The sequence below is a fragment of the Pipistrellus kuhlii genome, unplaced genomic scaffold, assembly GCF_014108245.1.
Source record: "Pipistrellus kuhlii isolate mPipKuh1 unplaced genomic scaffold, mPipKuh1.p scaffold_m20_p_8, whole genome shotgun sequence".
NCBI classification, from domain to species: Eukaryota; Metazoa; Chordata; class Mammalia; order Chiroptera; family Vespertilionidae; genus Pipistrellus; species Pipistrellus kuhlii.
The window spans coordinates 28,917,104-28,929,649 of NW_023425584.1; the positions used below are offsets into that span (position 1 = coordinate 28,917,104).

The 12,546-nt window shown below is 53.6% G+C and overlaps 1 protein-coding gene across 1 annotated transcript; it reads right to left on the reverse strand.

The window, feature by feature from the left end:
• Positions 1 to 10,089: 10,089 nt before the first annotated feature.
• Positions 10,090 to 12,310, reverse strand: LOC118710946 (putative protein TPRXL). Its single transcript, XM_036423776.2, has 2 exons — positions 11,756 to 12,310; positions 10,090 to 10,947 (listed from the first exon to the last, which is right to left on the reverse strand). The coding sequence occupies exons 1-2, from the start codon at positions 12,308 to 12,310 to the stop codon at positions 10,618 to 10,620; spliced, it is 885 nt and encodes a 294-aa protein (XP_036279669.2). The 3' UTR covers positions 10,090 to 10,617.
• Between the last annotated feature and the right edge of the window lie 236 nt (positions 12,311 to 12,546).

Consider the following 12,546-nt stretch of genomic DNA (forward strand, 5'->3'; position numbering starts at 1 on the left):
GTTGAAAGCCAGGGGCAGTTTCGCTATAAAAAAACAAACAAACAAAAAAAACCAACAACAACAACACACAAAACAAAACACAGGACACGCAATTTTCCATGTCATTTTAGAGGTTAGGGACTCTACCCCAGGCTGCTTACCACATCTTCCCATAGCTTCCAGGTTTCAGAACCCTATCTATTCATGAAACACTGGAATAACGTGTGGAAAGCACCCAGTCCCGGGCAGGCTCCAAGTCAGCTCTAAATAAATATTGTGATGAATGGCCAACAGTTCCTGTGCACTTAGACCATGCCCTCTCACTGCCTGGCCTGCTCCTCACAGCGGCCCGTGAGGTGGTGCCATCCTGGTCCCCATTCCGAGGTAGGAAAATGCCTGGTGTTTACTGTACATAATGTGTGTGTGATATATAGATATGAATCTTTCAGAAAACTGGCCCAAATTAGATGAAAGTTGTCACACGTGAGTTGTAGGCTTAGCTCCTTCCTGAAGACCTGGCTGTCCCACACTCAGACAGAAGGCCCTGCCGAAGGCGCACAGCGCCTGCTGAGAGCACGCAGGCCAGGTGGGAATTTCCAGAACCCTGAAAACTCTCAGCCCATCCCTGGCCACGCCTTAAGGAGGGGTGAGGCTAGGCTGGAAATTTCCTTTGACAGCTGCCTGGCTGTGGGTTTGGGTGGACAGATAGCACACACTGTGCCTGGCAGGTCCCAGAATCCACAGGGCCCGCCCATCTCCACCTCTCTGGGCCAACCCCCTACCTGGTACAGACAAGCAGGCCCCAAACCATTCTGCCACCTTGTCTGAAACACTTCCTACCAACCTCCCCACCCCCCCCCACCCCACCCCGCCTCCCCAACTCACGCACACAACCCTGCCCCTCTACCTGCCTGCTCCAGACAAGCAATGGAGCGGCCTTGCCAAGGATATCCTCAAACCCAAGTCTGTGCTGAGGGCTTTATGCACAGCCCCACTCCCTCCTCACAGCAGCTGTGAGCAAGCACCAAGATCACCCCACTGATGGTCAGATTTTTGTTTGTTTGTTTGTTTTTAAATATATTTTATTGATTTTGTACAGAGAGGAAGGGAGAGAGATAGTTAGAAACATCGATGAGAGTCATCGATCAGCTGCCTCTTGCACATGCCCTACTGGGGATATGCCCGCAACCAAGGTACATGCCCTTGACGGGAATCGAACCCGGGACCCTTCAGTCCCCAAGCCGACGCTCTATCCATTGAGCCAAACCGGTTTTGGCTGATGGTCAGTTTTGTGTGCCAACTTGGCTGGGTGACAGTCCCGGTGATTCAAGCAAACACTAATATAGGTGTTACTGGGAAGGTATCTTGTAGATGTGGTTTAATCTACAACCAGTTGAATTTAAGGAAGGAGCTTATCCTTGATTATCTTGGGCTTCATCTAATCAGTCAAAAGGCCTCCAGAGCAAAGGAGATTACCCCGAGGAAGAAGACACTCTGTGGAATGCAGTGACTCACCCAGCCAGTGCCCACAATACCTATCTACACACACGCCCTGGAGATATTGCAGGTCCGGTTCCAGGCCGCAGCAATAAAGTGAGTCAACCTTTTTGCTGGTGGAAGGGGTTGCCTTCAGTTCGTAAAAAACACAACACCTTGAAGTGCAATAAAATGAGATATGCTTGTGTCTTCTACGGTCCTGCTTCTCTGGTAGAACCCTGCCTGTGTTCACTTGTGAACCAGAGATGAGACCCAAGGCTCAGTGAGGCTGTGAGACCCTATCAGCCAGGGCTATCAGTCCCACAGCTTTGAGATGAGTAATTCTACAGACAACCTAGGGCTTGCTTTTGTTCCCTTTGACCTGCCCCCAACACCTCTCATCCTCCCCCCACTTTCCCATCCAGCTCCCCCTCCTGAAATGGCACTCACATTCCCCTGGGCCTGTGCTGACGGCACTGATCCCAGTCAGCTGTGGGCCCTCTTCCCCGTCCCAACTGTGGGCAGTGATGCTTATTGCTTTTGTTCCCTGCAGAAGGGACACAGCCCCCTGCTGACAGCACCCTGGCCAAGTGGAAATGTAAGAGCATGGAAGTACCGGGAGGTCCAGGGGTCATGCCCAACTTTCAGGTAAGTTCTCCAGGGGCCCAGCTCCCTCCAGGCCCAGGCTCGGCCTACATCGTCCACCCTGGGCCACCCTGGAAGAGGGGTGGTCCTCTCTCCCTCAAACTCTCTCTGTAGACACAGGGGCTGCTCTCAGCGAGGCCCTGGCTGGAGGTCCCTACTCGCTGTGGGTAAATAGCCTGGTGGCCTAGCCAGAGGAAGGTGCTTTGGCCCAATGGGAGCTCCCTGCATTCCCTCTGTCTGTGAAGCTCCTGATTACACCTTCAATTTTGATTGATAGCCTTGCTGGGTACAGTATTCTTGGATTCAGACCCTTCCTTTGCATGACTTTGTATATTTCATCCCATTCCCTTCTGGCCTGATGAGTTTCTGTTGAGAAATCAGTTGCTAGACTGGTGGGGTTTCCTTTATATGTAACCTTCTGTCTCTCTCTGGCTGCTTTTAAGATTCTTACTTTGTCATTGGTGTTTGCCAATTTAATTATAATATGCCTTGGCATTGGTCTTCTGGGATTCATTTTGCTTGGGACTCTGCAAGCATCTTGGATTTGTGTGGGTTTTTTCTTCTCTATCTCAGGAAAGTTTTCTGTCATTATTTCTTGAAATACTTTTTCCATGTGTTCCTCGGTTTCCTTTCCTTCTGGAACCCCTATTATTCTAATATTTTTTGTTTTGTACTGTCCCAAAGTTCCCTTAGGCTCTCCTCCTGCTTTTTAATTTTTTTTTTCCCCAGAAGCTGCTCTAATTGGGTATTTTTTTTCCATCTTGTCTTCTAGCTCACTGATGCGGTCCTCTGCTTCTTCTAGTCTACTCTTATTTTTTCTTTCTTTTTTTCAAATATATTTTATTGATTTTTTACAGAGAAGAAAAGAGAGATAGCTAGAAACATCGATGAGAGAGAGACATTGATCAGCTGCCTCTTGCACACCCCATACTGGAAATATGCCCACAACCAAGGTACATGCCCTTGACCGGAATCAAACCTGGGACCTTTCAGTCCACAGGCCGACACTCTATCCACTGAGCCAAACCAGTTCGGCTACTCTTGATGCTTTCTATTGAGTTCTTCATAGTAGCGATGTCATTTTTCATTTCTTCTTGGTTCATCTTCATTTCCTCTTGGTTCTTCTTCAATTCCACTTGGTTCTTCTTCATTTCCTCTTGTTTCTTATTCATATCGTCAAATTTCTCTTCCATTCTTTTTAGCCATCCTATGATCATTACTCTGAATTCTTGATCTGGTAGGTTGCTTGCCTTTAACTTGTTTACTTCCTTTTCTGGTGATGCCTGCTTTTCTTTCATGTGCGGGCTATTTCTTTGTCTCCCCATGGTCTCTCTTTTCAGGATATCTGGTTATGTGGTATTCCTTCTCCTTTCCCTGGGTGATAGAAGAACTCCCTTGAATTCACGTGTTTGCGCCGATTGGGGCATCACAGCTGCTTGATGGTCTCCTCTGCTGTGGGTTTTCCAGGCCTCAGAGAAGATCCTCCTTTCCTGGTAAGATGGCACAGCCTTCCCTCTGAGCCCGTAGCTCCGGGAGAGGTCTCCACCGCCGCAGTGCTGGCTGCTTGGTCAGAAAATCCTGTCCAGCGGACCCTTCCTTATCTTCCTTTAGAGTTCTGCTACCCCTCAGCTGCCAATCGCTATTCCCTGAGTGACTCAGACGCTGCTTCTATCTGTTCTGGGACCAGGGTCAGAACAAGTCCGTCTGTTCAGCCGCCATCTTGTAGAGACCTGATGATACACCCTGCATTCCCTCTGAGGAGCATGACTTGATGTACTCCACTGTCCTGCTAGTCTCCAGCAGGGATCCACCTTGGCACCCAGAGTTGTAGAGAATGGTGAGGGGTATGGTCTGGAGGAAGGGGCCTGTGCCGGGCCTGCTCTTTTCCCGCTGGCACATCCATGACACATCTTCCAGGCTGTCACGCGGAAAACAGAATGCAACCACTGAGGCTCCTCCTAAAAGGTGGAAAGGCCTGATGGGGAAGTGATGGGACAGGGGGTCATCACCGACGCCCAGACTCTGCCCTGCCATGCTGGGGTACGTGCTGAGACAGTTATAAGAAATGAAGGGTTTCCAAAGACTGGCCCTTTTGTCATTGACAGTTGGAAAGAGTCTGTAGGTGGGAAGTCCGCCAGTTCTCCAAGTTCTCCTCTTTTGGCGGGCCCCCTGATGGGGGCCAGACAGATTGTCATTCCCTGAGTCCCGCGTCAGTGAGGGACCAATCGGGAAGGTCCTGAGCTGTCAGTCAGTGGCCTGGCAACCCCGGGATGGAATCCTGAGCCCAGAAAGCTGCTGCTTGTCCTGCTAATGAGCTGGAGCTGAGAGGGGGATGGCTCCTTTCCAGAGGGAACCATGTGCTCCATTCCTAATGGAGAGGCACATCACCGAGGGAGGCTGCGACTCTCTCCTCTTGCTTTCTCAGGCCACCTTCTACCTCCTTCAGGCCTTGCAAAGAGGCCTCTCCAGACCTGTCAGCCTTGCACTGACCTCAGACAATGGGGGCTCTGAGGCCCCTTTCCTGCGTCCCATGGGAAGGAGAGTATATGGTGGTTTTCAAGGTGCATTTGAGCTTCTCATTTGGGGCTGCATGCCTTCCTTTATTGGCAATTCTTTGAGAAAGCCTATTTAGAGCATATTCAGATTGTATTTGGCCCAGCATCCATTCAATTTGACACTCCAAGTTAAGAAACAAACAGAGCCCAGCCAGTGCTGCTCAGTGGTTGAGCATCAACCTATGAACTAGGAGGTCATGGCTTGATTCCCAATCAGGGCACTGCCTGGGTTTTGGGCTTGATATCCAGTCTGGGGCATGCAGAAGGCTGCCAATCAATGATTCTCTCTCATCATTGATGTTTCTCTCTCTCTCTCCTTTCCTCTTTGAAATTGAAAAAAAATTTTTATTTTATTTTATTTTATTTTTTAAGGAAAGAAACAAGCAAATGATGCTGAAGTGAGAGGCAAAGCAGCCACTGGGCTGCCTGGGCTCTACTTCTAATGCTGCTTCTGACTCACTGGGCACCTTGGGCAGGTCCATGCTTCAAGCTCCCCCTTACCCCCATTCCCCACACACACACATCCCTCTCCATCTTTTGGAAGATAGAAATGGGTTCCCTCCCAGGCAGTGTCATGAAATCTGAAATTCTGGGCCAGGCCATGGAGACACCAGCTGTGGGTGTCTTGTCACGCTATACCAGCAGAGGGCGCTGCTGCACAGCACATGAGGCTCTTAGGCAGAAATGACCAGCCTGGCTGCCCCAGGGGGAGTTTTCTGGCGGTTTCCCAGCCTTGGGCTGGCAGAGTCAGACTCAGTATATACTTGGGCTATGAAAGAGGTGCTGGCCTGGAGGCTTAGGAGGAGTCTGAGGTGCCAGAGTGGTCCTCTGAGAGGCTTGATGAGAACCTTCGTGGGAGCTGACTGTGTGTATTTAGAGGGAGAACAGCCCGGTAGAGGTAACTTCCCAATCTCTTCACCTGTCTTTTTTTAAATATATTTTTTTGTTTTTTGTTTTTTTTTTTTACAGAAAGGAAGGGAGAGAGGGATAGAGAGCTAGAAACGTCGATGATAAGAGAGAATCATCGACTAGCTGCCTCTTGCACACCCCCTACCAGGGATGTGCCCGCAACCAACATACATGCCCTTGACCGGAATCGAACCTGGGACCTTTCAGTCCGCAGACCGACGCTCTACCACTGAGCCAAACCGGTTTCGGCTCTTCACCTGTCTTGATTCCTCAAGGCCACAAATGTACCAGGCTCTTTTCCACCTCGGGCTCCAAGCTTTAGCTGCACCATCTCATTGAATTCTGTGAGGCAATTACCACTTTACAGATGAGAATAACGAGCCTCAGGGAGGTTAAGCAATTTATCCAAAGCCACACCACCAGTAAGGGGAGGATTGCAGATTCACAGCTGCTGTTTGATGCCAGGGCCCAGCTCTTAACCAAGGCGCTGCCTCCTGGCCAAGACTCAGAGTGGAAGTGACTTTCCCAAAAGTCCTTGCTCCAACCCACCCCCTATATAAATGTCCTAGCTTGCCTCAGTTTCTCTACCATCAGTGAGATGGTATTAACAATAACTGCTTTCCTATTCTTAGGTCCCTGGGCAGATGCACCCGCAGTGAGTGCCCTCTGTTCTGACCGACTCCTGTGGGCAAGCTGGCTCCTGTGTGCAGCAGCCTGGCCGCTCGCCTTTTCTCCTCACTGGTGGACATAAGTGGGCTGGTGCTGAGGATAAGTGGAGGCATGTGGGTCAGGGGAGCAGGAAACCTGGCTGGAGAGATCTGGAATTGAGGGGTTCCTGTGGAAGAGGGGAATGGGGTGGGGTGGAGGGAGCTGTTGAGGTCACTCTAGAAGTCCTGCTAAGTAAGTGCCTGCTGTGCACTAACCTGCTGGGATGCAGAGAGCTTGTGATGCTGGCAGGCAGAGTGGACTCCTCCACATGGGTTCACAGACATCGGGGCTCTGGGGAGACCAGGAAACCTCCCATCTTCCCAGCCTGGAAAGAAGAGAGGCCAGAGGGACAGAGAGACCATCTGGAGGCAGCCTGGGAGGAGGTGGTGGGGGCAAGGTGGACAGAGGGGACAGCCTGAATGACGCCAGGCATAAAAAAGCAAGGGAGCATGGGGAGCTTCGCTTACCCAGAGCCCGCTGCTGACGGGGAGGATGCTGAAGGCTAGGAGTCTTCAGGCTGAGGACCTCGGCTGGCACAGGAGGGTTAGGAAGTGATTCTGAGCTGATGATATCTGCTGGTTACCGGCGTCCTCAGTCCTCCTGCTGCTCTGTGAGTGGACAGGGAGCCATCTCAGGGTCAGCTACCTCTTGCCCGGACACACCTTCCTGGGCCACGCTGAGGTGGGCTCAGGCTCCACGCTCTGTGTGGACCTCAGGGGAAGTGGCGCCTGTGCTGGCACAGCCTCTCAGGAGGCTGTGATCTCCCTCCCACACCGGCCTGAGGACGGTCTCTGAATGCGCTGCGGGTGAAGGTGGGGATGGGACTGGGACTTGGGGTACCGGGGTCAGTTACTAGAACTATCAGTCCATTCTGTTCCAAGGGACAGACCAGGTCTTCCCACTTGCTGTGGGCCTTTGGATGCTCTGTTTCTTCTGGCCCCAGTTCTCCATCTAGTAAAAGACCCTCCACCTTGAGACTTAAGACTCTCCACCTTGAGAACAGAGATAGGGAGCAACAAAGCCATCAGCTCTGAACCCCTGCACCCCACTGCTCTCTGCTCCAGGGTCAGCATGAACATGATGAAGAGCAAACACCCTGTTTACCCTAAAGAAATGAAATTTTAAAGGACTTCTAAGAGATCTCACTTTTGATGTAATTACAAAGAAAAAAATTTTAAAGAACAAAATTCCCAAACCATATGCATTAGATTTTCCCCAAAACAGATTTCCTAAGTGACAAAAGCTGTGCCCAGGGAGGAGGCTCAGAACCACCCTTGAATGAGGGACAAGCCCATGTGGGGTAGAGGTGGGGTGGGATGGGGTGAGGTGGGGGTGGTCCACTGTCCAACCGCTGGCTCTGCAGCCAGGACTCCTGGCACCACAGCTGGGCTCCCTCCCTGCTCACTTCATCCTGATGCCTCTCCCAACAGGGACTCTGCCCAAGGCAGTCCCACTTTCTCCCCTGCAGCCCCCCGGGGCCCTTCCACCAGGGTCTCCACAGTGACTGAGGTGGCCTCACTATCTTCCCACCCTCCACCCACTTCTCCTCCCCCAACTTTGGGCTCCATATGTCAGACACAACGTGCTCCCTTTTCTGCCTTTATTGATGATGCCTTGTGCATTCTCCTGACGGTTCAAGCCTGAGGACCTATTAGGCACTAGGCGTAGAGCTGGGTGTCAAGACACAGCTCTCCCCAGGATAGTGCTGATGCTGCCCCCCGAGTTCCCACCCCAACCCCAGGGCCTGCCTTGGTGGATGAGCTCTGTGAATTACCAGAATTTGGCAATACATCTCACATTAGAGCATTATGGTAGCCAGTCCCCAGATGGCCCCACTGCCATCTCACCACTCATGACCTTGTAAGGCCTCTTTCCACAGGGAGCTGCAGCGACTCTGTGTGACCAGCAGATTGTGTGACCGACATCTGATTTGTGTCCCTATAAGCAGCATTGCAGCTTCTGTCTCAGGCCCTGGGGGAACTGTCCCCATGCTGTGAGGCTGCGCAGGCAGTCCCAGTCCGTGGGGAGGCCCACACCGAGGAGCTGCGTCCCCTTCCAACAACCAGCACCAATCTGATCCACAGCCATGGGAGTGAGGGGGCAGGCCCTCTGCCCCAGGCAAGCCTTCAGATGCTGCAGCCTGGCCAATGACCTAACCGCAACTCAAGCCAGAACCACCCAGCTAAGCTGCTCCCAGATTCCTGACCCCTAAAACTATAGGGGAAAAAGTGTTTATTTAATGTTTACCATAGTCTAAACATAATGGTTGAGAGCAGGGCTCAGAGGAGTTAGTGTTCACATCCTGGCTTCACCGTTTTCCAGCTCTGTGCTCTAATCTCCTGTGCCTAGACGGGTTTACCTGTGCCGTCGGGGTGTCAGCTGTAGCTAAACAAAGCCATACTTAACTCATCAATGCACGTGAGGGCTAACCAATGGAGTTAGCGCTCCCCATTGTATGGCCTGGGACCTGACGTGTGTACGTGTCCATGTCGGCACAGAGCAGCTCCTGGCCAATGCCAGCTGCACGGACCAACGTAAACTGCTCTCCCACTCAGCCCAGCCCTCCCCCTTCAGCTCTTTGCTCCAGCTTCTCCCTGCAAACTGCTCCTGCAAGAGAAACCTCAGACCTGAGAAACTTGAGGGTCTCTCCATCCTCATGAGCAAGTGAGGTCCCACCAGCTCCCCCGGGAGGCTGGCAGGTGGCTGTGAGGTCCCCACCCTAGATGTCACTCACACATCCAGGGAAGAGGGGCCCCATCGCGACCCAACTTGGACTGCACAAGGAGAGAGTGGCCCTAGTTTTTAACATACACCCAGGTACCCCCCAACCAGGGTCTGTTTCTGTGAGGGCAGTGAGGGCCCAAGGATGCCAGCTCCTTGGAACAGGAGAGGGACCAGGCCAATCCCGAGTCCCTCCCAGAGCACAGCCCAGGTGTTTCCGGCAGACCACCTCCATTTCTCCCTTCACACTCCAACGCCAGGTCACCTGCCACAGGGAGGTCATAGGTGTGCCTTCCAAATGTTACAAAGATGATTTTTCAAGAGGAAATTCTTCAGTGTAGCTGAAGTGTGACTGACTGATTTCTCTCCCCTCCTGCCAACATCTGTTCTCCGGAAGAGCCCGGAGCGGGTGAGGGTGTCCCCTGTAGAAGGAGCAGGAATCCAGCCATGTGGGGTGTGCAGGCCAGAGGAAGGGGACATGGCCCAGCTCCACAGGACAGAGCGGCTGTGAACGTGCCACACACGTGCGTGATGTTTCAAACCGGACCCAGCGTTCGCATGCTCGGGAGCGGACAAGCACACGCTGTCATCGTCCCACGGGCTTCAGCCGCAGGGCTGTCTGCTGCCATGTGGGGGTGAGCCTGCAGCGGGGGGTCAGGCTGGGGCACCAGGAAACGCGTCCACAGAGCCCATGAAGGCAGGCTCGGCAGGCTGCCCCGACACTGTCCTCAGCCTGCTGCGGCAGGGAGCCTGGGGAGGGGAGGCAGGGGGCAGTGGCGAAAGCAGGGTGGACTGGGTCCAGGCCAACCCCGTGGAAGGCAGCTGGCCCTTCCCTTCCCTTGCGTGTGAAGACTCACTGAGAGGGCCGAGGCATTCAGGCCTGAGAGCAGACAGAGCTGGGCACGAATCCCAGCTCCCTGTGTGAGCTCAGGCACACTACCAACCTCTCTAGTCCCGTTTCTTCACCTGTAGAATGGAGGTGACACCAGGATCTCCCCCTAAGGATTAAGGAGATGGTCTCTGTAAGGTGCCTGGTATATAACAAATGCTCAATGAATGGAAGCTGCAAGCATTACTCCAAAGCATTGGATTAGTGCACTCACTCCAATACTTGGAGTGAAATGATTTATTTACAAAACCTGCCTCTGGTCTCTGCATCCCTTAGTTGTCCAGTGGGCCCTGCTCCCCTGCCTGGGTTGAGGAGGCTGCAGCAAGACCGCTGGGAAGGTGTGAGTGCTGGGCCTGGCAGAATCCCCTCGTGGAGCCTCTCTGGGGGCTGCTGCTCCCTGTGTCTCACTGGGCAGGGTTTCCAGCCAGGAGAGCCAGGTGGGAGCAGCTCCTGGGGTTGGGGTCCCTTCCTGGGCGTGTGGCTGATCACAGGCACAGCTGAGCTGCTTCCTTCTGCTCCTTGAGGAGAAAGGCAAACCCCAGGCCTGCTGAGCTGAACATCAGCATGGAGCCACACCGCAGCCGGCACTGGGTGCCCAACTCAGTGGGCTGAGAGGGGACGGGAGAGCCTGCCAGCTCTGCAAGTTGTGGGCACTGAGGCAGGGGAGTAAAGCCAGAAGGCTCTGGTCCCAAGGCAACTGAGCTCTGGGAGCCTTCCCCCTGGCCACCTTGGCCCTCACTGATCAGCAGGGGCTGGGGGCCTGGCTCTTGTTGCTGCCGGCTTCTGGTCCTTACTGTGTGAGTGCACCAGCCCTGGGCCCCTCCCCTGTGCTCTCCTGGCCGCCCGCAGAGAGGCAGAAGGCCCCGGGCTGGTGTGCAGCTTCTCCTCGGAGGTTCTGTAGTAAGGCACGAATCCCGAGTCACGGAGGGTATGGTCACTGAAGGCAGCATTGCTTGACAACGTGGTGTCCAGGCCATTGTCGTGGGAGTGCCCTGCGGAGACCAGCAGGATGGTGCAGCAGATGGGCGAGGACTCAGAGACCAGGTCCAGGCCTGCCGAGGCAACCTGGTCAGAGGAGACAAGGTGGTTAGCCAGGCTCCCAGGTTCAGTCCAGACCCAGGACTGGCCTGTGCCTGCACCCCCACAGTGGCGGTAGGGGAAGGGCCCATCCCACACTGGGAGATACTCCTCAGCATCACTCACCTCTCCAGGGCTCCCAGCTAGAAGGGGTGTGTCTGGGATGAGAACCCCTCAGCCTGCCCCCTCCATCTTTGCAGTCATGGGCACAGTGCCCAGCTTCATGGTGCTGGAGGTGGCCATCAGTAACAGGGCACGTATTTGTTCTTGGTAGCAACTGTGCCCTTGGCCAAGTCACCTAGCTTCTTTTAGACTCATTTTTCTCATCCATAAAGTGGAAATAATAATCAGAATTATCTCATTAGACTGTTATTAGGATAAATGATGTAATACATATGAAGGATTTGGGTGCCTAGCAAGTCATAAGGACTACACAGATGTTTCTGTAGGGGAGCACCAAGCTAAACCTGGTGTCATAGTCACGTTATTATATGTAATTTGTGCAGTGGCTCTGTGACTGGCTACGACTTTATCTTCATTTGATAAGGAAACTGAGACTCACAAGGCTTGAACACATTCCTCAGGCCACTGTACTATTAAGTGGCCAAACTGGGACTGAGTGAGGTAGTCTGTCTCCAGCCCTGTCTTAACCAGGAGCCCCAGCCGAGACAGCCTGGGGGTGGGGCACAGGCCTGGCCTACTGGGGCCTGGGGCCCTGGGACAGAGGTCTGAAGGAGGCCAGGGCCCAGGGCTGCTCCCCACACCCTTCTGTGGCTTCTCACGGGGCCTTACTCACAGAGCTCCCACTGATGGCTGTCCTGTGGAAGCAGCCAGCGTGCGCCTCCGTCCTGCTGGGCAGGTTTTGGCAGGCCCTATGAGAAAGGCTGGGAAAATTCTCCTCCTTGGAGCGGTAGTAAGGCAAGAGCCCACCAGGTGGTTCGGAGTCCTCCCAGGATGGCACCTCCAAGATACTCCCAGCTCCTCTTTGGTCACTCCCAACCTCTGGCTGCATGGATGACTCCTCATTTAGGAGCTGCTCATAGGAGCTGCTGGAGGACGGGTACTCCAAGGTTCCCCGGGGGCTACGGGAGGGGCCAGAGTTGCTGATGGGCTTGCTGCTTGTTGAACTGGTGGCCTGCTGTTTCTGAGATGGGGGCCCTGAATCCTCCTCTTCCCGGAAGTTCTGAGAGGACGAGTCTCGGGGCTCATCCTTGGAGCTCTCCTGGGACGACTGGGGAGAGAAAGGAACTCCATCTGTTACTGCACCCCAACTTCTCCAGAGACCCTGAAGGCCAGAGGGGTCTTCCAAAGTGCAAACCTGAGTGTGGCTCTCCTTTAAAACCCAGCCCATGGCTTCCAGCGAGGGTTAGGTTACCCATGAGCCTGCCGGCACCTACAGCTTCCTCTTACATCCTCTCCCCCTGCTCCACTCTGGACATGCTGGTCCTCAGTCACATCACGCCGGTCCTGTCTTAAAGCCTGTGCGCAATCTGCTCTCCTACTCTCAACTCAGAGGAGCCTTCCCAGTCCCCGCCCTCAACCCTGTGACTGCAGATCACTTGACCCTTCACTTCCTCCCGCAGCGAA

Coding starts and splice junctions, on each gene's coding strand:
- LOC118710946 (XM_036423776.2), bottom strand. CDS start 12,310: ATGGGCTGGGTTTTAAAGGAGAGCCACACTCAGGTTTGCACTTTGGAA. Junction 10,948..11,755: donor CAGCCATCAGTGGGAGCTCT/GTGAGTAAGGCC, acceptor TCCTCTGACCAG/GTTGCCTCGGCAGGCCTGGA.